The sequence below is a fragment of the Salvelinus alpinus genome, chromosome 15 (assembly GCF_045679555.1).
Source record: "Salvelinus alpinus chromosome 15, SLU_Salpinus.1, whole genome shotgun sequence".
Classification (NCBI taxonomy): Eukaryota; Metazoa; Chordata; class Actinopteri; order Salmoniformes; family Salmonidae; genus Salvelinus; species Salvelinus alpinus.
Genome location: NC_092100.1, coordinates 36,176,848 through 36,204,035, shown reverse-complemented (window position 1 = coordinate 36,204,035; position 27,188 = coordinate 36,176,848). Strand labels below are relative to the sequence as shown.

The 27,188-nt window shown below is 45.0% G+C and overlaps 1 protein-coding gene across 1 annotated transcript in view; it reads right to left on the bottom strand.

Moving 5' to 3' along the window:
- Window positions 1-27,188, bottom strand: part of LOC139539319 (phosphatidylinositol phosphatase PTPRQ-like) — a 64,240-nt gene that overhangs the window by 18,705 nt on the left and 18,347 nt on the right. The window contains 12 exon segments of the mRNA XM_071342145.1: window positions 1,010-1,189; window positions 1,279-1,437; window positions 8,695-9,232; window positions 15,524-15,687; window positions 16,022-16,168; window positions 16,264-16,392; window positions 16,550-16,778; window positions 17,255-17,454; window positions 17,538-17,607; window positions 24,243-24,357; window positions 25,179-25,323; window positions 27,068-27,179. Coding sequence (XP_071198246.1) covers window positions 1,010-1,189; window positions 1,279-1,437; window positions 8,695-9,232; window positions 15,524-15,687; window positions 16,022-16,168; window positions 16,264-16,392; window positions 16,550-16,778; window positions 17,255-17,454; window positions 17,538-17,607; window positions 24,243-24,357; window positions 25,179-25,323; window positions 27,068-27,179 — 2,188 coding nt within the window.

Genomic DNA, 27,188 nt, shown 5'->3' with positions numbered 1-27,188 from the left:
GCTTATAACCTGTATACTACCCCAGCCCTGAAACACACAGCAAGCAGCTTATAACCTGTATACTTCCCCAGCCCTGAAACACACAGCAAGCAGCTTATAACCTGTATACTTCCCCAGCCCTGAAACACACACACAGCAAGCAGCTTATAACCTGTACACTACCCCAGCCCTGAAACACACAGCAAGCAGATTATAACCTGTATACTACCCCAGCCCTGAAACAAACAGCAAGCAGCTTATAACCTGTATACTACCCCAGCCATGAAACACACAGCAAGCAGCTTATAACCTGTATACTACCCCAGCCCTGAAACACACAGCAAGCAGCTTATAACCTGTATACTTCCCCAGCCCTGAAACACACAGCAAGCAGCTTATAACCTGTATACTACCCCAGCCCTGAAACACACAGCAAGCAGCTTATAACCTGTATACTACCCCAGCCCTGAAACACACAGCAAGCAGCTTATAACCTGTATACTTCCCCAGCCCTGAAACACACAGCAAGCAGCTTATAACCTGTATACTACCCCAGCCCTGAAACACACAGCAAGCAGCTTATAACCTGTATACTTCCCCAGCCCTGAAACACACAGCAAGCAGCTTATAACCTGTATACTACCCCAGCCCTGAAACACACAGCAAGCAGCTTATAACCTGTATACTTCCCCAGCCCTGAAACACACAGCAAGCAGCTTATAACCTGTATACTACCCCAGCCCTGAAACACACAGCAAGCAGCTTATAACCTGTATACTTCCCCAGCCCTGAAACACACAGCAAGCAGCTTATAACCTGTATACTACCCCAGCCCTGAAACACACAGCAAGCAGCTTATAACCTGTATACTACCCCAGCCCTGAAACACACAGCAAGCAGCTTATAACCTGTATACTACCCCAGCCCTGAAACACACAGCAAGCAGATTAACACCAATACATCTTCACAGGCTTGAACCAGGCCTGTACCATGTGTGTATATGTGTACATACAGCATGTGTGTGAGTTACCTGTGAGCAGTATGCTGGTGTTGTGTGTAACTCTCTGCAGGGCTTGGTTGCTGTGCAGGTTGAGTCCGTAAAGGGTGTAATGTGTGATTCGTCCGTTGGGGTAGAGGGGCGGAGTCCAGCTGACCAGGATGGAAGTGGAGCTAACATTCTGATAGGACACAGCCACCACTGAGCTAGGAACTATGACAACAACAACACACAACAATAAAGAACAAGAATAAACAACAATGACACTATTTAAATAAGGTATTTACAGTATCTATGTGTACCCTGCTCGCGGGTCTTCTCAGAGACGTGTGAGGCAGGACCCTCTCCAATAGTGGTAGCCGCGGTAACGGTGAAGGTGTATTCAGTGAAGGGACTAAGACCAGAGACTAGGTAAGACAGCTCCTCAGACTTCATGTCTATCACCTCTCTCACATACAGTCCTGGAACACACACACAGTATAGAGGACAGACTGTAGTGCATGGTAACACACCTCACTCTACTCATCAACTTCTGTAGTCTTCAATCAAGTTTCTAGTTGTAATGTCACATGCACAAGTACAGTTCTTGCTCTAAACCCAACAATGCAGGAATCAATAGTAATGCAATACTAAAAGTATCATAAGGTAGAACAAAGAAAACACGAGAAATAAAAATAAGAGAACACAAGTAAATAAGCAAGCATACAAAAAGTTACAAAAAATGGTGCCGGAAGAAATGGCATCAGTTTTACGTGCGCCCAACCAATTGTGCTATTATGTGGGGTTTTTCGCGTTATTTGTAACTTATTTTGTACATAATGTTTCTGCAACTGTATTTTACGGCAAAAAAGAGCTTCTGGATATCAGGACAGCGATCACTCACCTCGGATTAGACGCAGGGGGCATTGTCTGTGCATATTTGTAAACAATAGCTGGTGCACGAAATCTAAGGAAGTCTCTAGATTTTGCTCGCCTGAAGTAGAGTATATTGTGATAAATTGCAGGCCACACTACTTGCCTAGAGAGTTTTCAGCTATACTTTTCGTGGCTGTTTATTTACCACCACAGACAGATGCTGGCACTAAGACCGCACTCAGTCAGCTGTATAAGGAAATAAGCAAACAGGAAACCACTCACCCAGAGGCGGCGCTCCAAGTGGCCGGAGACTTTAATGCAGGGAAACTTAAATCAGTTCTACCAAATTTCTATCAACGTGTTAAATGTGCAACCAGAGGGAAAAAAGCTCTCCCTCGCCCTCCATTTGGTAAATCCGACCACAACTCTATCCTCCTGATTCCTGCTTACAAGCAAAAATGAAAGCAGGAAGCACCAGTGACTCGGTCTATAAAAAAGTGGTCAGATGAAGCAGATGCTAAACTACAGGACTGTTTTGCTATCACAGACTGGAACATGTTCCGGGATTCTTCCGATGGCATTGAGGAGTACACCACATCAGTCACTGGCTTCATCAATAAGTGCATCGAGGACGTCGTCCCCACAGTGACTGTACGTACATACCCAAATCAAATCAAATTTTATTAGTCACATACACATGGTTAGCAGATGTTAATGCGAGTGTAGCGAAATGCTTGTGCTTCTAGTTCCGACAATGCAGTAATAACAACAAGTAATCTAACCTAACAATTCCACAACTACTACCTTATACACACAAGTGTAAAGGGATAAAGAATATGTACATAAAGATATATGAATGAGTGATGGTAGAGAACGGCATAGGCAAGATGCAGTAGATGGTATAGAGTACGGTATATACATATGAGATGAGTACTGTAGGGTATGTAAACATAAAGTGGCATAGTTTAAAGTGGCTAGTGGTACATGTATTACATAAAGATGGCAAGATGCAGTAGATGATATAGAGTACAGTATATACATATACATATGAGATGGGTAATGTAGGGTATGTAAACATTATATTAAGTGGCATTGTTTAAAGTGGCTAGTGGTACATTTTTACATAATTTCCATCAATTCCCATTTTTAAAGTGGCTGGAGTTGAGTCAGTATGTTGGCAGCGGCCGCTAAATGTTAGTGGTGGCTGTTTAACAGTCTGATGGCCTTGAGATAGAAGCTGTTTTTCAGTCTCTCGGTCCCTGCTTTGATGCACCTGTACTGACCTCGCCTTCTGGATGATAGCGGGGTGAACAGGCAGTGGCTTGGGTGGTTGTTGTCCTTGATGATCTTTATGGCCTTCCTGTGACATCGGGTGGTGTAGGTGTCCTGGAGGGCATGCGTTCTGCAGACCTCACTACCCTCTGGAGAGCCTTACGGTTGTGGGCGGAGCAGTTGCCGTACCAGGCGGTGATACAGCCCGACAGGATGCTCTCGATTGTGCATCTGTAGAAGTTTGTGAGTGCTTTTGGTGACAAGCCGAATTTCTTCAGCCTCCTGAGGTTGAAGAGGCGCTGCTGCGCCTTCTTCACAACGCTGTCTGTGTGGGTGGACCAATTCAGTTTGTCCGTGATGTGTACACCGAGGAACTTAAAACTTTCCACCTTCTCCACTACTGACCCGTCGATGTGGATAGGGGGGTGCTCCCTCTGCTGTTTCCTGAAGTCCACAATCATCTCCTTTGTTTTGTTGACGTTGAGTGTGAGGTTATTTTCCTGACACCACACTCCGAGGGCCCTCACCTCCTCCCTGTAGGCCGTCTCGTCGTTGTTGGTAATCAAGCCTACCACTGTAGTGTCATCCGCAAACTTGATGATTGAGTTGGAGGCGTGCATGGCCACGCAGTCGTGGGTGAACAGGGAGTACAGGAGAGGGCTCAGAACGCACCCTTGTGGGGCCCCAGTGTTGAGGATCAGCGGGGTGGAGATGTTGTTACCTACCCTCACCACCTGGGGGCGGCCCGTCAGGAAGTCCAGGACCCAGTTGCACAGGGCGGGGTCGAGACCCAGGGTCTCGAGCTTGATGACGAGTTTGGAGGGTACTATGGTGTTAAATGCTGAGCTGTAATCGATGAACAGCATTCTCACATAGGTATTCCTCTTGTCCAGATGGGTTAGGGCAGTGTGCAGTGTGGTTGCGATTGCGTCGTCTGTGGACCTATTGTGTCGGTAAGCAAATTGGAGTGGGTCTATGGTGTCCGGTAGGGTGGAGGTGATGTGGTCCTTGACTAGTCTCTCAAAGCACTTCATGATGACGGAAGTGAGTGCTACGGGGCGGTAGTCGTTTAGCTCAGTTACCTTAGCTTTCTTGGGAACAGGAACAATGGTGGCCCTCTTGAAGCATGTGGGAACAGCAGACTGGGATAAGGATTGATTGAATATGTCCGTAAACACACCAGCCAGCTGGTCTGCGCATGCTCTGAGGACGCGGCTGGGAATGCCGTCTGGGCCTGCAGCCTTGCGAGGGTTAACACGTTTAAATGTTTTACTCACCTCGGCTGCAGTGAAGGAGAGCCCGCAGGTTTTGGTAGCGGGCCGTGTCAGTGGCACTGTATTGTCCTCAAAGCGGGCCAAAAAGTTATTTAGCCTGTCTGGGAGCAAGACATCCTGGTCCGCGACGGGGCTGGTTTTCTTTTTGTAATCCGTGATAGACTGTAGACCCTGCCACATACCTCTTGTGTCTGAGCTGTTGAATTGCGACTCTATTTTGTCTCTGTACTGGGACTTAGCCTGTATGATTGCCTTGCGGAGAGAATAGCTACACTGTTTGTATTCGGTCATGTTTCCGGTCACCTTGCCCTGGTTAAAAGCAGTGGTTCGCGCTTTCAGTTTCACGCGAATGCTGCCGTCAATCCACGGTTTCTGGTTTGGGAATGTTTTAATCGTTGCTGTGGGTACGACATCGTCAATGCACTTCCTAATGAACTCGCTCACCGAATCAGCATATTCGTCCATGTTGTTGTTGGACGCAATGCGGAACATATTCCAATCCGCGTGATCGAAGCAGTCTTGAAGCGTGGAATCAGATTGGTCGGACCAGCGTTGAACAGACCTGAGCGCGGGAGCTTGTTGTTTTAGTTTCTGTTTGTAGGCTGGAATCAACAAAATGGAGTCGTGGTCAGCTTTTCCGAAAGGAGGGCGGGGGAGGGCCTTATATGCGTCGCGGAAGTTAGTATAACAATGATCCAGGGTTTTACCAGCCCTGGTAGCACAATCGATATGCTGATAGAATTTAGGGAGTTTTGTTTTTAGATTAGCCTTGTTAAAATCCCCAGCTACGATGAATGCAGCCTCAGGGTGTGTGGTTTCCAGTTTACAAAGAGTCAGATAAAGTTCGTTCAGGGCCATCGATGTGTCTGCTTGGGGGGGAATATATACGGCTGTGATTATGATCGAGGAGAATTCCCTTGGTAGATAATGCGGTCGACATTTGATTGTGAGGAGTTCTAGATCAGGTGAACAGAATGACTTGAGTTCCTGTGTGTTGTTATGATGATCACACCACGTCTCGTTAATCATAAGGCATACCCCCCCTCCCCTCTTCTTACCAGAAAGATGTTTGTTTCTGTCGGCGCGATGCGTGAAGAAACCAGCTGGCTGCACCGACTCCGTTAGCGTCTCTTGAGTTAGCCATGTTTCCGTGAAGCAGAGCACGTTGCAATCCCTGATGTCTCTCTGGAATGTTACCCGTGCTCAGATTTCATCAACCTTATTGTCAAGAGACTGGACATTGGCGAGTAGTATGCTAGGGAGTGGAGCGCGATGTGCCCGTCTCCGAAGCCTGACCAAGAGACCGCTACGTTTGCCCCTTTTACGGCGTCGCATAGGGTCCCCGGCTGGGATCAGATCCATTGTATTGGGTGGAAGGCAAAACACTGGATCCGTTTCGGGAAAGTCATATTCCTGGTTATAACGATGGTGAGTTGACGTTAATCGTATATTCAGTAGTTCCTCCCGACTGTATGTAATGAAACCTAAGATTACCTGGGGTACCGATGTAAGAAATAACACATAAAAAAACAAAATACTGCATATTTTCCAAGGAACGCGAAGCGAGGCGGCCATCTCGGTCGGCGCCATTTAATTGTTACCCCAACCAGAAGCCATGGATTACAGGCAACATTCGCACTGAGCAAAAGGGTAGAGCTGCCCCTTTCAAGGTGCGGGACTCTAACCCGGAAGCTTACAAGAAATCCTGCTATGCCCTGCGACAAACCATCAAACAGGCAAAGCGTCAATACAAGGCTAAGATTGAATCATACTACACCGGCTCCGACGCTCGTCTTATGTGGCAGGGCTTGCAAACTATTACAGACTACAAAGGGAAGCACAGCCGCGAGCTGCCCAGTGACACGAGCCTACCAGACGAACTAAATCACTTCTATGCTCGCTTCGAGGCAAGCAACACTGAGGCATGCATGAGAGCATCAGCTGTTCCGTAGCCGACGTGAGTAAGACCTTTAAACAGGTCAACATACACAAGGCTGCGGGGCCAGATGGATTACCAGGACGTGTGCTCCGGGCCTGTGTTGACCAACTGGCAGGCGTCTTCATTGACATTTTCAACATGTCCCTGATTGAGTCTGTAATACCAACATGTTTCAAGCAGACCACCATAGTCCCTCTGCCCAAGAACAGAAAGGCAACCTGCCCAAATGACTACAGACCCGTAGCACTCACGTCCGTAGCCATGAAGTGCTTTGAAAGGTTTGTAATGGCTCACATCAACACCATTATCCCAGAAACCCTAGACTCACTCCAATTTGCATACCGCCAAAACAGATCCACAGATGATGCAATCTCTATTGCACTCCACACTGCCCTTTCCCACCTGGACAAAAGGAACACTTATGTGAGAATGCTATTCATTGACTACAGCTCAGCGTTTAACACCATAGTGCCCTCAAAGCTCATCACTTAGCTAAGGATCCTGGGACTAAACACCTCCCTCTGCAACTGGATCCTGGACTTCCTGACGGGCCGCCCCACGTAGTGAGGGTAGGTAGCAACACATCTGCCACGATGATTCTCAACACTGGAGCTCCCCAGTGGTGCGTGCTCAGTCCCCTCCTGTACTCCCTGTTCACCCACGACTGCATGGCCAGGCATGACTCCAACACCATCATTAAGTTTGCAGACGACACAACAGTGGTAGGCCTGATCACTGACAATGACGAGACAGCCTATAGGGAGGTCAGAGACCTGGTCGGGTGGTGCCAGAATAACAACCTATCCCTCAGCGTAACCAATACTAAAGAGCTGATCGTGGACTACAGGAAAAGGACCGAGCACGCCCCCATTCTCATCAACGGGGCTGTAGTGGAGCAGGTTGAGAGCTTCAAGTTCCTAGGTGTCCACATCAACAACAAACTAGAATGGTCCAAACACACCAAGACAGTCGTGAAGAGGGCACGACAAAGCCTATTCCACCTCAGGAAACTAAAAAAAAAATTGGCATGGGTCCTGAGATCCTCAAAAGGTTCTACAGCTGCAACATCGAGAGCATCCTGACTGGTTGCATCACTGCCTGGTACGGCAATTGCTCGGCTTCTGACCGCAAGGCACTACAGAGGGTAATGCATACGGCCCAGTACATCACAGGGGCTAAGCTGCCTGCCATCCAGGACCTCTACACCAGGTGGTGTCAGAGGAATGCCCTAAAAATTGTCAAAGACCCCAGCCACCCCAGTCATAGACTGTTCTCTCTACTACCGCATGGCAAGCGGTACTGGAGTGCCAAGTCTAGGACAAAGAGGTTTCTCAAAAGATTTTACCCCAAGCCATAAGACTCCTGAACAGGTAATCAAATGGCTACCCAGACTATTTGCATTATGTGCCCCCCCCCCAACCCCTCTTTTAAGCTGTTGCTACTCTCTGTTTATCATATATGTATAGTCACTTTAACTATACATTCATGTACATACTACCTCAGTTAGCCCGACTAACCGGTGCACCCGCACATTGGCTAACCGGGCTATCTGCATTGGGTTCCACCACCCGCCAACCCCTCTTTTACGCTACTGCTACTCTCTGTTCATCATATATGCATAGTCACTTTAACCATATCTACATGTACATACTACCTCAATCAGCCTGACTAACCGGTGTCTGTATGTAGCCTCGCTACTTTTATAGCCTCGCTACTGTATATAGTATTTTTACTGTTGTTTTATTTCTTTACTTACCTATTGTTCCCCTAATACCTTTTTTGCACTATTGGTTAGAGCCTGTAAGTAAGCATTTCACTGTAAGGTCTACACCTGTTGTATTCTGCGCACGTGACAAATAAACTTTGATTTGATTTGATTTATATACAGGGTTAGTCAGTTCCAGTACCATATTTACAATGTGCAGGGATACTGGAGTGATGGAGGTATATGTATAGTGTTAAAGCTGAAATATGTAACTTTTTGGGCGACCCAACCAAATTCACATAGTAAGAGTTATAGATCTGTCATTGGTATTGAAAGCAAGTCTAAGACGCGTTGGATCTGTTCTATGCACGATATTTCTATGCTTCCCGTTCTTAAGTTTCGCTTTTGCGTCTTACGTTCGGTTCTGTACACCAGCTTCAAACAACTGAAAATACAATATTTTTGGTTATTTAAAATTTATTTTACAGCGGTATAGATTGTACAATGATTCTCTACACTTTGAGTGCTTGTTTGGTCATGTAAACTGAAATTAGGAGAAATATTAGAATTTTTGCAACCAGGAAAGGGCAGAGCCATTTCTGCATATTGCACCTTTAAAAGGGTTTAGAGGTTAAAAGGTGAAATGGTTATAGGTTAGAGGTGAGTGTAGTACCTCCTGGGGTGCTGGAGGCTGCAGCCCTGGTGGAGGGGAGTGTCTGGAGGTGTCCAGTGACTGCAGGTACAGAGCGGGTGGAGAGGCGTGGCTGGCCAGAGGTGAGCTGGCCGGGCTGTGAGTGGGCAGTGAGCCAGGGCAGGGGTGTGGCCGGGGTTGAAGAGGTCAGGGAGAGGACAGAAGTCCCTGAAGTTACAGCATCAAAGGTCATAGGGGAGGAGTCTGGAAAGTCAGAGGTCTGGTCAGTCCCAGTCCCAGGGCCCATACTGGTCAGACTGGGGCTCTCAGTGACTGTGGGGACAGTGTAATTGTTGTGGTCAAGGTTAGGATTAAGGTCAGAGGGGGTTGAAGCGCTGTGTGTGCGGCTGGTTGTGGTCACGGTCATGCCGGTGACGACCGTGTGGTCGGGCAGGGTGACCGTGAATGCAAGCGGAGAGGTGGTCAGGCTGAGGTCAGCTGATCTCTTACGCCGCAGAGAGTCACCAGGGATACCTGGCACTAACGTTCCATCACCATGGATATCAGTCTCATTTAGGTTCTGAAGATAAGATGAAAACATCAGGCACACACACACACACACAATTGTTTGTTTTACTATCCTTGTGGGGACCAAAACATTTGTTTCCATTCAAACCTACCCCTAAGCATTACCTTAACCCCTAACCCTAAACCTAACCCCTAGCTTCTAACCCTAACCCTAATTCTAACCCTTCCCTAATTGTAACCCTAACCCTAAACCAGGTATGGGCAACTTTGATGGGGGTGGTGGGGGCCACAAAAAATCTGAACCCATCATGAGGGGCCGCAGTTGCTCGGGGGTCAGGGGTACCCCGACTGAGTTCCTAAATTAAAAAAATATATATACAGTACCAGTCAAAAGTTTGGACACACCTTCTCACTCAAGGATTTTTCACTATTTTTTTACATTGTAGAATAATAGTAAAGACATCAAAACTATGAATTAATACATATGGAATCATGTAGTAACCAAAAAAGTGTTAAACAAATCAAAATATATTTTATATTTCAGATTCTTCAAAGTAGCCACCATTTGCCTTGATGACAGCTTTGCACACTCTTGGCATTCTCTCAACCAGCTTCACCTGGAATACTTTTCTAACAGTGTTGAAGGAGTTCCAACATATGCTGAGCACTGATTTTCCTTCACTCTGCGGTCCAACTCATCCCAAACCATCTCACTTGGGTTGAGGTTGGGTGATTGTGGAGGCCAGGTCATCTGATGGAGCACTCCATCACTCTCCTTCTTGGTCAAATAGCTCTTACACAGTCTGGAGGTGTGTAAGATGGCGCAGACAGATAGGGCAGCTCTGCTTCTAGCTCCTAAGCAACTTTGTAGTATTTTATTTTTTTGTGTGTTATTTCTTACATTCTTAGCCCAGGAAATGTTTTGTGTTATTACATACAGCCGGAAATAACTTTTGGATATCAGAGCGGCGGTAACTCACCGGCATTACGACCGGGAATACGACTTTTCCGAATTGGATCCTTTGTTCGTACCTCCCAGGGCAATTGAACTGATTCCAGAGGCTTATCCAAAAATCGCCGGCGGAGCAGAGGTATTCGGAGTGGACTTCTAGTCCGACTCAGGAGGCACGGACAACATCCACCACTTCCGAGTATATTACTCGCCAATGTTCAGACTCTGGATAATAAAATAGACGAGCTTAGGTCGAGAATCTCCTTCCGGAAAGACATAAGGGATTGTAACATACTCTGTTTCACGGAAACATGGCTCTCTCGGGATATACTGTCTTTGTCCATACAGCCAGCTGAGGTCTCTGTATATCGTGCAGACATTAATAAAGAACTCTTCGGAAAGAAGAAAGGCAGAGGTGTATGTTTCATGATTAACCACTGTCATGACGTTGGCCTAGGGGTAGGTTTATGACAGTCATAAATACCTCTTTCCCCCCTTTTCCCTCTCCCTACTATAACTGATGTGACATAAGAAAACCCCTTGGTTAACATAGAGATTCTGGGAACATCAGAAGTGGGGGGAAATGAACTATATTCTGGTAATCCGACCAACTGAACATATGCGGTGGTACTTAAGGTATATTATGTCAGTTCGGTTGCCCTCTGACACATTCTCATCAATGATAGAATGACATAAACTCTACTGTGGAAAGTCTAAACGTCAGAGGTATCGGATTCACATGGAATTGTTGTTTAATTCAAATGTTTGAATATGAAATTATTTGTGAAGAGATTAAATGTAATTTTAGCTTCCAAATGAGAGATTTGGATTTTCATAAATTTGGGCTTCTGCTCAACTAGGGGCCCGCCCCTGTGAAGAGACATGGGTTATAAACTTTTCAGACACACCCCTCTCCCTCCACTATAAAAGCCATTGACAAAAATATAACTTCCTGTTCCGGGTACATTTAGGATGACGATCCGATGTCAGAATGGTTCAGATAATAACTACAGAACTAAGCCAACATCAGCATGGACTTTGGTTGCAAATGGTATGAACTTTGAACTCGTATTCACTACAGAAGTGATACCTCCTAGCCGTTGAGTTAGCAACAGCTGCTACAAACGCAGGTTAGGAAGGACAGTCAGAGTATCCCGTCTACTACACATCGACGCTACTCCAACGTATCCAGTGACCACCGGAGACATTCTTGAAAGGACAGAGGACTCGGTTTGGCAAGACGGCCTTCCATCTACCACCAACCTACTGAAGCGCAGCTCAGAGTAAATATTTATTGCATTTTCCTTTTCAAATGGGCGGTAATTTAGAATGCATAAGATACTGTATTTACGATAGCACAGCTCGCCTATGTTCCAGTCTCCCGCTCTTTCACTAAAATCCCGCCCCTTCCCTTTGTGTAACAAGCTGTCATATCTATTCCGCCCGCTAGGGACGTTTTTCTTTATGACGGCACTTTGTAATCAAGTTATGATTTAATTGTGTATGTGTGTTTCTGTGTGATTAGTTAGGTATTTAGTAAATAAATAATTAAACCCAATTTTGTATTGCTGATTCAACTTGTTAGCCAGGATTCTTGCAGATAACCAAGGATTTACCACTTTCAGATGACACTGAATAAAATGACGATTAATGTGACTGCTATGGATGTAAAATATTACTAAATCTTTAAGAGTTTATTCGGAAGATAACAGCTCTATAAATATTATTTTGTGGTGTCCCTCTCTAGTTAATTACATTTACCTGATTAGTTCAATCAGGTAATATTAATTACGGAGAAATTATTTTATAGAATAGCATGTCATAGCAATTAATCTGGCATAGCCAAAGACACGACACCACTCATGGTGTGATTGTGATAACATACAGAAACTCAAGTAATTTTGTTCACCCGACCTAGAATACCTCACAATGAAATGCAGACTGTATTACCTCCCAAGAGAATTCTCTTCGGTTATAGTCACAGCCGTGTATATTCCCCCTCAAGCCGATACAACGACAGCCCTCAAAGAACTTCACTGGATTTATGCAAACTGGAAACCACATATCCTGAGGCTGCATTTATTGTAACTGGGGATTTTAACAAAGCAAAATTTGAGGAAAACGCTACAGAAGTTCTATCAACACATTGACTGTACTACTCGCGCTGCTAAAACACTCAACCACTGCTACTCCAACTTCCAGGATGCCTACAAGGCCCTCCCCCGCCCTCCCTTTGGCAAATCTATATAGGCAGAAACTCAAACAGGAAGTACCCGTGCTATGGACTATTCAACGCTGGTCTGACCAATCGGAATCCACGCTTCAAGATTGTTTTGATCATGCGGACTGGGATATGTTCCGGGTAGCCTCTGAGAATAACATTGACGAATACACGGATATGGTGACTGAGTTTATCAAGAAGTGTATAGGAGATGTTGTACCCACTGTGACTATTAAAACCTACCATAACCAGAAACCGTGGCTCGATGGCAGCATTTGCGCAAAACTGAAAGCGTGAACCACCGCATTTAACCATGGCAAGGTGACTGGGAATATGGCCGAATACAAACAGTGTAGTTATTCCCTCCGTAAGGCAATCAAACAGGCAAAACGTCAGTATAGAGACAAAATGGAGACGCAATTCAATGGCTCAGACACGAGACGTATGTCGCAAGGTCTAAGGACAATCACCGACTAGAAAGTGAAAACCAGCCACGTCGCGGACACCGACGTCTTCCGGCCCAGATGGCATCCCTAGCCGAGTCCTCAGAGCATACACAGACCATCTGGCTGGAGTGTTTAGGACATATTCAGTCTGTCCCTATCCCAGTCTGCTGTTCCCACTTGCTTCAAGATGTCTACCATTGTTCCTGTACCCAAGAAAGCAAAGGTAACTGAACTAAATGACTATAGCACTTACTTCTGTCATCATGAAACACTTTGAGACGCTAGTTAAGGACCATATCACCCGTACCTTACCCGACTCCCTAGACCCACCTCAATTTGCTTACCGCCGCAATAGCTCCACAGACGATGCAATCCTCATCGCACTGTACACTGCCCTATCCCATCTGAACAAGAGGAATACCTATATAGAATGCTGTTAATTGACTATAGTTCAGCATTCAACACCATAGTACCCTCCAAGCTCAGCCCTGGGTCTGAACCTCGCCCTGTGCAACTGGGTCCTGGACTTGTTGACGGGCCGACCCCAAGGTGGTGAAGGTAGGAAACAACAACTCCACTTCGCTGATCCTCAACACAGGGGCCCCACAAGGCTGCGTGCTCAGCCCCCTCCTGTACTCCCTGTTCACCCACGACTGTGTGGCCAAACACTACTCCAACACCATCATTAAGTTTGCTGACGACACAACAGTGGTAGGCCTGATCATTGACAACGATGAGATGGCCTATAGGGAGGAGGTTAGAGATCTGGCAGTGTGGTGCCAGGACAACAATCTCACCCTCAATGTGAGCAAGATAAAGAAGCTGATCGTGGACTACAGGAAAAGGCGGCCCGAACAGGCCCCATTAACATTGACGGGGCTGTAGTGGAGCGGGTCGAGAGTTTCAAGTTCCTTGGTGTCCACATCACCAACAAACAATCATGGTCCAAACATACCAAGACAGTCGTGAAGAGGGCACGACAAAACCTTCTCCCCCTCAGGAGACTGAAAAGATTTGGCATGGGTCCCCAGATCCTCAAAAGGTTCTACAGCTGCACCATCGAGAGCATCCTGACCGGTTGCATCACTGCCTGGTATGGCAACTGCTTGGCATCTGACCGTAAGGCGCTACAGAGGGTAGTGCGAACGGCCCAGTACATCACTGGGCCAAACGTCCTGCCATCCAGGACCTATATAATAGGTGGTGTCAGAGGGAAGCCCATAAAATTGTCAGAGACTCCAGTCACCCAGGTTATAGACTGTTTTCTCTGCTACCGCATGGCAAGCAGTACCGGAGCGCCAAGTCTAGGACCAAAAGGCTGCTCAACAGCTTCTACCCCCAAGCCATTAGATTGCTGAACAATTCATAAAAATCGCCACCGGACAATTTACTTTGACTAACCCCGCCCCCACTTTTGTACACTGCTGCTACTCACTGTTTGTTTGTTACCTATGCATAGTCACTTCGCCCCCACCTACATGTACAGATTACCTCAACTAGCCTGTACCCCTGCACTGACTCGGTACCGGTGCCCCCTGTATATAGCCTCATTATTGTTTTTCTTATTGTGTTACTTTTTCTTATTAGCCCACTTGGTAAATATTTTCTTCTTCTTGAACTGCACTGTTGGTCAAGGGCTTGTAAGTAAGCATTTCACGGTAAAGTCTACACTTGTTGTATTCGGCGCATGTGGCAAATAAAGTTTGATTTGATTTGACGCACACCTCCAACTCAATCAAGTTTTCAGATGACACAACAGAAGTAGGCCTGATTTACCAACAATTACGAGACAGCCTACAGAGAGGAGGTGAAGGCCCTGGGAGTGTGGTGCCAGGAAAATAACCTCTCACTCAATGTCGACAAAACAAAGGAATTGATCGTGGACTTCAGGAAACAGCAGAGGGAGCACGCCCCTATCCACATCGACGGGATCGCAGTGGAGCAGGTGGAAAGCTTCAAGTTCCTCGGCATACACATCACTGACGATCTGAAATGGTCCACCCTCTGCAGCAGAGGTAACTCCAGGTCTTCCTTTCCTGTGGCGGTATTCATGAGAGCCAGTTTCATCATAGCGCTTGATGGTTTTTGAGATTGCTCTTGAAGAAACTTTGAAAGTTCTTGACATTTTCTGTATTGACTGACCTTCATGTCTTAAAGTAATGATGGACTGTCATTTCTCTTTGCTTATTTTAGCTGTTCTTGCCATAATATGGACTTGGTCTTTTACCAAATAGGGCTATCTACTGTATACCACCCCTACCTTGTCACAACACAACTGATTGGCTCAAATGCATTAAAAAGGAAAGAAATTGAAGAAATTAACTCTTAACAAGGCACACCTGTTAATTGAAATGCATTCCAGGTGACTACCTCATGAAGCTGGTTGAGAGAATGCCAAGAGTGTGCAAAGCTGTCATCAAGGCAAAGGGTGGCTACTTTGAAGATTCTCAAACATAGATTTTGATATTTTGATTTGTTAACACTTTTTTGGTTACTACATGATTCCATGTGTTATTTCATAGTTTTGATGTCTTCACTACTATTCTACAATGTAGAAAATAGTAAAAATAAAGAAAAACCCTGGAATGAGTAGGTGTGTCCAAACCTTTGACTGGTACTGTATATATATTTTTCTCCACTTGTCTGAATTTGACTTGTTTTGGTATCCTTGTGAGGACTTCTGTTCATCACAAGGATAGTAAAACCAGATCCACAGAGTGATACCTGTGTTCCGATGAGAGTGATGTCCTGCAGCAGTGTGTTGTCAGACAGAACCAGGAGTCTGTACTGTGTGATCACACCATTGGGCTGGGCAGGGCTTCTCCAACTCACACCCACCGACACAGAGTCTAGTGCTACTGCCTGCAGAGCCTGTACCGCACTGGGAGCTACACACACACACACACACACACACACACACACACACACACACACACACACACACACACACACACACACACACACACACACACACACACACACACACACACACACACACACACACACACACACACACACACACACACACACACACACACACACACACACACACACACACAGAGAGAGAACCAGACAGTCTTAGAGACAATGTTAGAGAACCAGGCAGAATGTTTAGATGTTCAAGGTAGGAAAATACTCCTGCACTCACCTCATTGACCAATAGGGAAAGGAAAAGTACTGCACTGGTAGAGCACATCACTCAAGACATGTGTCTATTCTTACCCTCAGCATGTGTCAGTACAGCAGAAAAGGCCTCAGGCCCCAGCAGGCCAGCAGACTTGGCCCGGACCTCTACTCTGTAGTGTGTGTAGGGAGTCAGACCAGAGTACACAAACTTCAGGTCCCCTGTGCTGTTCTCATAGATAAACCCTGACACACACACACACACAGTGTTAGGGTTAGATCTGCCACCTTCAGTGTTTTTACTTCAGCAAGTATTTTAAATGTACTGTATATGTGTGTACCTGTAGGGCCGTAGAGATGGGTGACGTAGCTGAAGCGTCCGGTAACAATGGTTGGCGGATCCCAGGAGACAGAGACGGACTTAGACGTCACATTCCATACCGACAGGTTGTAGGGAGGGTCCTCTGGGGCTGCAGCACACAAATACATATTCACATGGTGAGAGAGAGAGATGAGGAATAGATAGAGAGACACGGAGGAATTGAGATGTAGACGGTTATAGAGAGAGATATGGAGAGATGGGCAGAGATATGTAGAGATAGAGAGGTGGAGTGTGTGTCTGTGTACCTGACTCAGGCATGCGGACCATGGTGGAGGCTACCTGTCCCTCTCCGTCGGAGGTGAAAGCGGACACTTCGAAGACGTATGCTGTGTAGGGACGCAGCTGGTCCACCCCTACGGATATTGGTACAGCCCATGTGGCGGCAGGTGGGACGGCTGACAGGGTGACAGGAGGAGAGGACGCTGTCACCTCTGATGGACTTGCGGTCCCACGAGACAGGATTTCTACTGCATCCTACACACACAGACACACACTATGTATTTAAGTACACAAAGACAGAGCTTAAATTTTTTAACTGCTAATAATATAATCTTTTAAAAGCTGTCTAATGTTTACTGTTAATGTCTGATTGTTTTTGTCTTCGTTTTGTTGAATTCGCTTTGTTGGTTTTTGTCGATGTTGTTTTGTTTTTTCACTTGCTTTGGCACTGTAAACACATGTTTTTTTCCATGCCAATGAATCCACTTTGAATTTAGTTGAATAGAGAGAGAGAGAGTGAAAGAAAGAGAGGGAGAGAAAAAAAACGGAGGCCTGTAGCATTGCTCTGTTTGGACTGCAATATATTTTCTGTAAGTTGAAAAACCAGTTGAAAAAGCTAATCTCACATCCGTCACAAAGTTAAAACTAGATAGTCTTCTGTTACCGATATGGTCAGAGTATCTCTAGACAGACAGAGAAAGAATGAGAAAGACAAAGACAGACATACGTACGTTGCAGTGTGGTAGCGCTACGGTCATGATTTCCTCAGCATCCAGCTCCAGCATGCGGACGGTCTGACCGGTACGAGCGTGTTTGGCTTTGACCGCAAACTTGTTGATCAGACCGTTGATGCGGAGCGGCAGGAACCACGTGACCACTACGAACGTGTGGTTCTGAGCAAATGCTGTCAGATTAGTCACCAGGCCGGGGGCTTGAGAAAGAGATAGACAAACTGATGTCATTGCCTGTGTGTATAAGTGTGTCTGTGTTTGTATGTTATTATTGGATACCTACGGGCCTCAGCAGTTTTGATGTACATAGACTTGCTATAGGGACCAATACCAGCAGAGTTTTCTGCTGCAACCTAGATTATATATATATATATATAGAGAGAGAGAGAGAGAGAGAGAGAGAGAGAGAGAGAGAGAGAGAGAGAGAGAGAGAGAGAGAGAGAGAGAGAGAGAGAGAGAGAGAGAGAGAGAGAGAGAGAGAGAGAGAGAGAGAGAGAGAGAGAGAGAGAGAGAGAGAGAGAGAGAGAGAGAGAGAGAGAGAGAGAGAGAGAGAGAGAGAGAGAGAGAGAGAGAGAGAGAGAGAGAGAGAGAGAGAGAGAGAGAGAGAGAGAGAGAGAGAGAGATATTACTCATTATTACTAATTCAAGATTCAGTCATCAGATCTCCCCCATGTTAATCTCTACCAGCGGTCAGGAACGTTTACTGATGCAACAGCCACACAACACCAGGCAGGCAGGCAGGTACACACACACATAGCCATAGCATCCCACTGCTAGTTTGTCTTTGAAGCTAAACATCCCAAGGATCCCAGATAGCACTAATCATCCCTGGAAGGGAGACACATATGATGCTGGCTGTGGTGTTGGGGAGGCCAGATGGGGTCAATATTAAAGGAAATATTAGTCTTAAAGGAAATATTCACCCATTTTTAATGTATATAATTTGTTTGCATCTCTGAGCGATTCCCGGGGTCATTTCATGTGCATCTGAAGTATTCCCTGTTCAATCAGGCATACATTTAGAGGGGCTTCCTGGTGGCGCCGCAGTCTAAGACACTGCATCTCAGTGCTAGAGGTGTCACTACAGACCCTTGTTCAATTCCAGGCTATATCACAACTCATGACTGGGAGTCCCAAAGGGCGGCGCACAATTGGCCCAGCGTCGTTAAGGTTTGGCCAGGGTAGGCCGTCATTGTAAAGAATAATTTATTCTTAACTGACTTGCCTAGTTAAAAATACAGCCAGTATGACAAGTTTTGCATCATATAATGGGTAACTACCGTGTACAGCAGGGGAGGGCAAACTTTTTGTCTCAAGGGCCACATCGGGAGGACCACACAGATCATTTGGAAAGGCTCTGGAGCAACGAACCGCCCTTGCTGTCTCTGCCAGGCCGGTTCCCCTCTCTCCACTGGGATTCTCTGCCTCTAACCCTGTTACAGGGGCTGAGTCACTGGCTTGCTGGTGCTCTTTCATGCCGTCCCTAGGAGGGGTGCGTCACTTGAGTGGGTTGAGTTACTGACGTGATCTTCCTGTCTGGGTTGGCGCCCCCCCTTGGTTTGTGCTGTGGTGGAGACCTTTGTGGGCTATACTCGGCCTTGTCTCAGGATTGTAAGTTGGTGGTTGAGGATTTCCCTCTAGTGGTGCGGGGGCTGTGCTTTGGCAAAGTGGGTGGGGTTATATCCTTCCTGTTTGGCCCTGTCCGGGGGTTTCTTCGGATGGGGCCACAGTGTCTCCTGACCGCTCCTGTCTCAGCCTCCAGTATTTATGCTGCAGTAGTTTGTGTCGGGGGGCTAGGGTCAGTTGGTTACCTGGAGTACTTCTCCTGTCTTATCCAGTGTCCTGTGTGAATTTAAGTATGCTCTCTCTAATTCTCTCGTTCTCTCTTTCTCTCTGAGAACCTGAGCCCTAGGACCATACGTCAGGACTACCGGGCATGATGACACCTTGCTGTCCCCAGTCCGCCTGGCCTTGCTGCTATTCCAGTTTCAACTGTTCTGCCTGCGGTTACGGAACCCCTACCTGTCCCAGACCTGCTGTTTTCAACTCTTAATGATCGGCTATGAAAAACCAACTGAGATTTATTCCTGATTATTATTTGACCATGCTTGTCATTTATGAACATTTTGAAAATCTTGGCTCTCTCTAATTTTCTCCTTCTCTCTTTCTTTCTCTCGGAGGACCTGAGCCCTAGGACCATACGTCGGGACTACCGGCCGTGGTGACTCCTTGCTGTCCCCAGTCCGCCTGGCCTTGCTGCTATTCCAGTTTCAACTGTTCTGCCTGCGGTTATGGAACCACTACCTGTCCCAGACCTGCTGTTTTCAACTCTTAATGATCGGCTATGAAAAGCCAACTGAGATTTATTCCTGATTATTATTTGACCATGCTTGTCATTTATGAACATTTTGAAAATCTTGGCTCTCTCTAATTTTCTCCTTCTCTCTTTCTTTCTCTCGGAGGACCTGGGCCCTAGGACCATGCGTCGGGACTGCCGCCCGTGGTGACTCCTTGCTGTCCCCAGTCCGCCTGGCCTTGCTGCTATTCCAGTTTCAGCTGTTCTGCCTGCGGTTATGGAACCGCCACCTGTCCCGGACCTGTTGTTTTTCAACTCTTGATGATCGGCTATGAAAAGCCAACTGAAAATTATTCATGATTATTATTTGACCATGCTTGTCACTTATGAACATTTTTGAACATCTTGGCATAGTTCTGTTATAATCTCCACCCGGCACAGCCAGAAGAGGACTGGCCACCCCTCATAGCCTGGTTCCTCTCTAGGTTTCTTCCTAGGTTTTGGCCTTTCTAGGGAGTTTTTCCTAGCCACCGTGCTTCTACACCTGCATTACTAGCTGTTTGGGGTTTTAGGCTGGGTGTCTGTACAGCACTTCGAGATATTAGCTGATGTACGAAGGGCTATATAAAATAAAATTGATTGATTGATTGATTGATTTGTGTACCATTTTTTTTGTCTAAATCAATTTCGCGGGCCAGAAAAAGGGCAGGTATTTGAAAATATATGAATCCATTATAATTTCTACATCCTCTCTATCTAATTTTAGTCGTTCAAGAGTGGCCTGGAGTGTTTTTTAAACCCAAAATAATAATTTCCCCCTTAAAAAAAACAAGGGGTTTTACGCAAACCTCCTGCACGGCGGATTGAATGGGCTCGCGGGCCATAGTTTGCCCAACCCTGCTGTAGAGAGTACCCTTTAAATGAGATGTTAAAGTGAGGTTCTGACTCTAATAAGACAATGAAATGGCTACATAGTATGAAAATAGAACAGAGAATATTAATAGAAGACAGAACAGACAATATTAATAGAAGACAGAACAGAGAATATTAATAGAAGACAGAACAGAGAATATTAATAGAAGACAGAACAGAGAATATTAATAGAAGACAGAACAGACAATATTAATAGAAGACAGAACAGAGAATATTAATAGAATACAGAACAGAGAATATTAATAGAAGACAGAACAGACAATATTAATAGAAGACAGAACAGAGAATATTAATAGAAGACAGAACAGAGAATATTAATAGAAGACAGAACAGACAATATTAATAGAAGACAGAACAGAGAATATTAATAGAAGACAGAACAGAGAATATGAAAGACCCAGGAAGAGAAAAGGAAACAACGGATAGAGATTGAATGAGGAGCGGGACAAAGTAGCACATAGCTCACTCAGTACTGCTGGGTGTGCTTATACAGTACACATAAGTAACGTCTGGTAATGTGATACACACACACACACACACACACAGGTAATTAAGGATTAATGCATTCTGAAAACTATTGACCATGACCACACACAACATATTGACATAAGAATATGTGGAAAAAGAACAGCATGGCTGATCCATAGATCTGTTTATATGATCAATAATTTAATCACAATCAATTATTCAACCAGATCAAGAGAATAGTTTCCCCGCTAGAGGCATCTGCCCAGAACACACAGGCATACACACACACACAGCCATTAGGGTAAAGCTAGGCCTCATGAGATATGTAATGTATTGCCATAAAGATTTAATTAAGCAATAAGGCCAGAGGAGGTATGGTATATGGCCAATATACCACGGCTAATGGTTGTTCTTATGCACGATGCAACACGGAGTGGTATTTTGGCCATATATCACAAACCCCCGAGGTGCCTTATTGCTATTATAAACTGGTTGCCAACGTAATTAGAGCAGTAAAAATAAATGTTTTGTCATACCCATGGTATATGGTCTGATATACCACGGCTGTCAGCCAATCAGCATTCAGGGCTCGAACCACCCAATTTATAATTATTTTTAGCTTGACTGTTTTGCATGTTATTTTGGCATTAATACATGTCACATATCAGTTTGCAAACAATGTAAAAAAAAAAAGAAAAGATATCATTGAGTTAATAAGGTGGCATACAAACATGGTCTCTTTTTTGTTTTCTTGAGTAAGGCAGTTTCAGCCTAGCTCAGTGCTTTCTGTGGTGGTGGGGCAAGCCAGCAGAAAATACGGAGCGTTGCACCGTGATTGGCTCAGTGTTTTGTCACTCATGGGGACACTACGTCACCGCCAAGTCTAAGGGTTAGACCTAAAAAAGTGTAGCCCTTTGGGTTCTGCCATCGAGTTACATTAGAAGTGCCCATCCATGAAGTCTCAAGGTCATTGTCCACAGATAAAGTGAAGTAAAATCCCGTTATATTTACAGTAACTTATCTAGCAAGCTAGCAGTCATCATCATGAATCAAGTCAACAATCTACTGGCAAATGCTTTTTAATCCTTGTCATATGAAGAGAAATAATGAAGAGAAATTCAGTGGAGTGGTTGTGTTTTCCCAATTCTGGGTTTAAGGGTCTCTTTTCCAAGCTTAAAATGATAAACATTCAACATTGGCCATGCTGTCAATCCAGTATGATTTCTGCCACGCTCAAAACAACTGTTAACTCAGAACTGGGAAATCTGACTTCAGTGAGTTCAAAACAACTGGGAACTCAGGAAAAAACGAGCTCCGACTGGGAAAATACATTTGAACGGTTATTCAACTCGGGCCTCTTTCTAGAGTTACGACCTGAAGATCACAGACGTCATCATGATTTGACATTGTTTTTTTTCAGAGTTCCCAGTTGTCTTGAAAGTGCCATAAATCCAGAGAATGCCAGACTTTGATGACAAAGTTCAATGACAAAATTTACCCACGAAGAACCGCCGCGCCACATTCCTGTTCAAGTGAGCACAGCTCAACAAGGTGACATACTGACCAGACCGCACGTGCGCATTTGTCCGCGTGCGCCATCGCATGTAAGTTGATTTTGTCTACCCACACCAGACGCGATCAGGATACGTAGGTTGAAATATCAAAACAAAAGCTGAACCAAGTATATTAATTTGGGGATAGGTTGAAAAGCATTAAACATTTATGGCAATTTAGCTAGCTAGCTTGCTGTTGCTAGCTCATTTGTCCTGGGACATAAACATTGGGTTGTTATTTTACCTGAAATGCACAAGGTCCTCTACTCCGACAATAATCCACAGATAAAATGGTCAACTGAGTTCGTTTCTAGTAATCTCTCCTCCTTCAGGCTTCTTCTTCTTTGGACTTTATATGGCGGTTGTTAACAAACTTTAAGGTGCATTACCACAACCAACTGGACTGGAGTGGGGACCTCAGTTCATCTTTCAATCACCCAAGTGGGTATATGCTCCTAAAAACCATTGAGGAGATGGGAGAGGCAGGACTTGCAGCACGTTGAGTATCAAAAATAGAACCAAGTTCTATTTTAGCGCCTGGCTACGCAGACACTCGCTGACGCGCACAAGCAGTGTTGGTGCAATGATAGAATAACATGTATGTGTAAATATACTGTATTTTGCAACGCTCCCGTACGTAATGCGTCCGGTCTGGTCAGCATGTGACTCCAAAAATGTCTTGTATGGTGCTGCATAAATTATGTAATATGCCACAGAGATATGTATACTGTAGCTAAGAAAGTAATACTAAGTGTATGTTGTGTAGTAAGCTGTTCGTAGCTCATGTGCCTCATCCTTATAATTTGGTATATTTTCCCTTCTTCATTTCATCTACTGTTCTGACTTGGTGGTGCACATGTAGCCTATAACATGTTTTAGAGAAATGTAATCGTTGAATATTGTAAAAGCTTTCATCGTCTGCTTATATGCCCCCTTTATTTATCCTACGGTTCTGACTTGGTGAACAGGGAGAACAGCCCATGTTCTGAATTCTGTCGCTGTACATTTCCAAAGTGCTAATCAAATAGTTATATTGACTACGTCCGTCGTGGCTTGCTTATTAATGTCTTAATCGAAATTACGGATGGCCTCTTATCCGCTTGTCGTCGTCCCCTTATGCCATAGTTTGTACATCTCAATTGTCAGTAGAAACCACATTTGTTTAAGCAAGTCAGCCATATCACCTATGTTTATTTAAAGTCAGTAAATGAGGCTGAATTAACTGTTTCGCTGCCAGACAAGGCTCCGTTGATAACCAAGTGTCGTAGTGGTAAGGTGTTGGGACTGCTGTCCTAACAGTTTGTGGGCACCGTTTGTCACCATTACAGTGCAACTAATGTATTGTTTAGTGTTGTGTGGTGTAGTGGCTTTTCTGGCATGCATCTGCCCAAATTTTGGGGGGTTTGCCCCACCAAGAATTACATGCTAAAATCACCACTGCACCTACTGTCAACAGCGTGAAACAAGAAATAAAAATAGGAACGCAAAGCTTTATCGTTGGATTTTATACAGAAATGTTTGGTAATCGACTACGAATGGCTTGGAGATCGCGATCGACCGGCTGGTGACTACTGCCCTACAGGGTCACAGTTAATCTATTGGTTTGAGTAATGACTACAAAATCACTTAGAGTAACTGTACTCAGATATATGAAGTGCAACAGGTTTCCTCAAGAGTTTTGAGTAATGACAGCACATTGGGCTTTACAGTGTACTTATGTGTACTGATTGAGTGTTACCTTAATGTTATAGGTAGATCCTGGTAAAAAGAGGTTGAGGAGGGTCTCTGGGACATCCAGGTGCTTGGTCACCTCTTTGAAGGTGGTATCTGGATATGGACACATCTCCTTGTACCTGAAATAGAAACACATTTCTTTATTTAACTAGGCAAGTCAGTTAAGAACAAATTATTATTTACAATGATGGCCTACACTGGCCAAACCCAGACGACGCTGGGCCAATTGTGTGACACCTTATGGGACTCCCAATCATAGCCGGTTGTGATACAGCTTGGAATTGAACCAGGGTCTGTAGCGACACCTCTACCACTGAGATGCAGTGCCTAAGACCGCTGCGCCACTTGGGAGCCCTACATTTAAACACCAGATGATATAAAAACAACTTTATTTAAATTTGATTTAGAAGTAAATAATTGTGGAATATCAACAACCTATTCCCCTTATAGTGTTATTCCCAACCCAGATTAAGCCTGCACTGTAAACTCCAATGTGCTGTCATTACTAAAAACCTTTGAGGAAACCCGTTGCACTTCATATACATTTTCCCCATTAGCCGACGCCCACATGTAGTGTGAGTGTGGTCACATGTGTGTAAGTTGACTATGCAAACTATTTCGATTTTTTTGAATTTCCAACATTAATATTTCTTATAAAAACAAGAAGTGTCCCGAGTGGCACAGTGGTCTAAGGCTATGGGAGGGTTTGGCCGGTAGGGATGTTCTTGTCGTGCATTAGCGATTCCTGTGGTGGGCCAGGTGCAATGCTGACATGGTTGCCAGGTGTACGGTGTTTCCTCTGACACAATGGTGCGGCTGGCTTCTGGGTTAAGTGGGCGTTGTGTCAAGAAGCAGTGCGGCTTAGCTGGGTTGTGTTTTGGAGGACGCACGGCTCAGTCCACCTTAATCTGGGGTTACATCATACAGTATGTCTCTTTACCTGATCACATAACCGTCGATGGGAGAGTCAGAGGGCATGGTCCAAGACAGAAGGATCCCATTGGAGCCTACCCTCTCTCCCTCTAGATTGGTAGGTGGGGATGTTGGGGCTAGAGGAGGAGGAGGAAGAAGAAGAAGTAGTTCAAGCCATATTCACCAAAATCTCCTGAAATTCTATTAGATATGTCATCATAAAGCATCCAGTCCATACATAAAAGTCCTTAACAAGTAAATCCATTCAACAAATTGGGAGGATGTTGTGAAAGATGGAGGTGACCGGGGTTGGTTGTCACACTTTTTTACTCTCCTGTGTATTTCTCAGCACCAGTATATCTTACAAGACTGTCACGCCCTGACCTTAGAGATCCTTTTTATGTCTCTATTTTGGTTTGGTCAGGGCGTGAGTTGGGGTGGGCATTCTATGTCTGGTGTTCTATGTTTTATTTTCTGTGTGTTTGGCCGGGTGTGGTTCTCAATCAGAGGCAGCTGTCTATCGTTGTCTCTGATTGAGAACCATACTTAGGTAGCCTTTTTCCACCTGTGTGTGGTGGGTAGTTGTTTTCTGTTTTGTGTCTGCACCAGACAGGACTGTTTCGTTTCGTTCTCTCTCTTTGTTGTTTTTGTTGTTTCAGTGTTCAGGTTATTTATTAAATTATAATGAACACTTACCACGCTGCGTTTTGGTCACCTTCTTTCCAGGACGATCGTTACAAAGACTCTTTTCAATATTAAGAGAAAGTCCAAGGTCTTGGGTTGAAATGGGGACCCTTTTAATCCTCATATCATATTCCAACATGGAATTATAAGACATCAAACACACTCTGTCCACTTGTGACAACCAGCCCCATCGTGGGGCTGGTAGCCACTATGGGGTTGGTTGGGGGTTGGTTGCCACTATGTTTGCTAGTAGCTTATTCCATTTGTAACAAGAAATTAAGCACCATACCATACACTCTTAGAAATAGAAAAGCCTTTCTTTGATCAAACAATATTCCTAACAAAATTCAGCATTTTATGCTGTAAAATTAAATATATGACATTTTGTGTAAATGTGAGTGTATTTATGTGTGTGTTTGCACACGCATGTGTGTGTGGCAGAAAAAGGATAGGCTTGAAATATATCTCTCCTGTTTCTCTTTTCTACAAACCATAATTGTTCATGGATACTCACATAATTCAAACATTTCCCAAAGAAAATTCCAAGATTTTTTATTTTTACTTTCACCTATGAAAAACATAGATTCACTCACCTCAATTGTTTGTCATGCGTGTGAGTTGACCAGTTGGATTATTTTATTTAAAATTTTTTAAATCACACATTTTACCCTTAAAAATATTACACAGGTCCATTTAGATTGGGAATAATTAGAACTATGACAACTAACCTGTGAGACAACCAACCCCGGTCTCCCCTACTCTTGTTGCAGATACTGTTGTTGTTTGGTATTGGGTCAACCAACTGGGAGGGTGTGTGACCAGCTTGCTCTATTCTGGTGAGAGCTCTGGCATTTCACTGACATTCACTACAGCATCATTCATCCTGCTTAGCACGACTACAGTTACCACACACACGCACACGCACACGCACACGCACACACACAGGCACGCAGGCACACACACACACACACACACACACACACACACACACACACACACACACACACACACACACACACACACACACACACACACACACACACACACACACACACACACACACACACACACACACACACACACACACACACACAGTGTGGGTAATAAAGCAGTGGGCAGCAGCAGAACAGACCCAGCGATTCCTCAGAGCACTATCAGTTTGGCTGTCACACATTCAAGTGTTTGTGTATGCGTGTGTGTATGTGTGTATGTGTGTTTGTGTTTGTGTCTCACCGGTTTCGTTGGTGTTGATAATGCGGCTGACCGGAGGGCTGAGGTTGGAGGAGGACGCGGCAGTCACCATGACTGTAAACGCTGTTCGAGAACTCAGACTGGATACATCAGCCTGATGAGA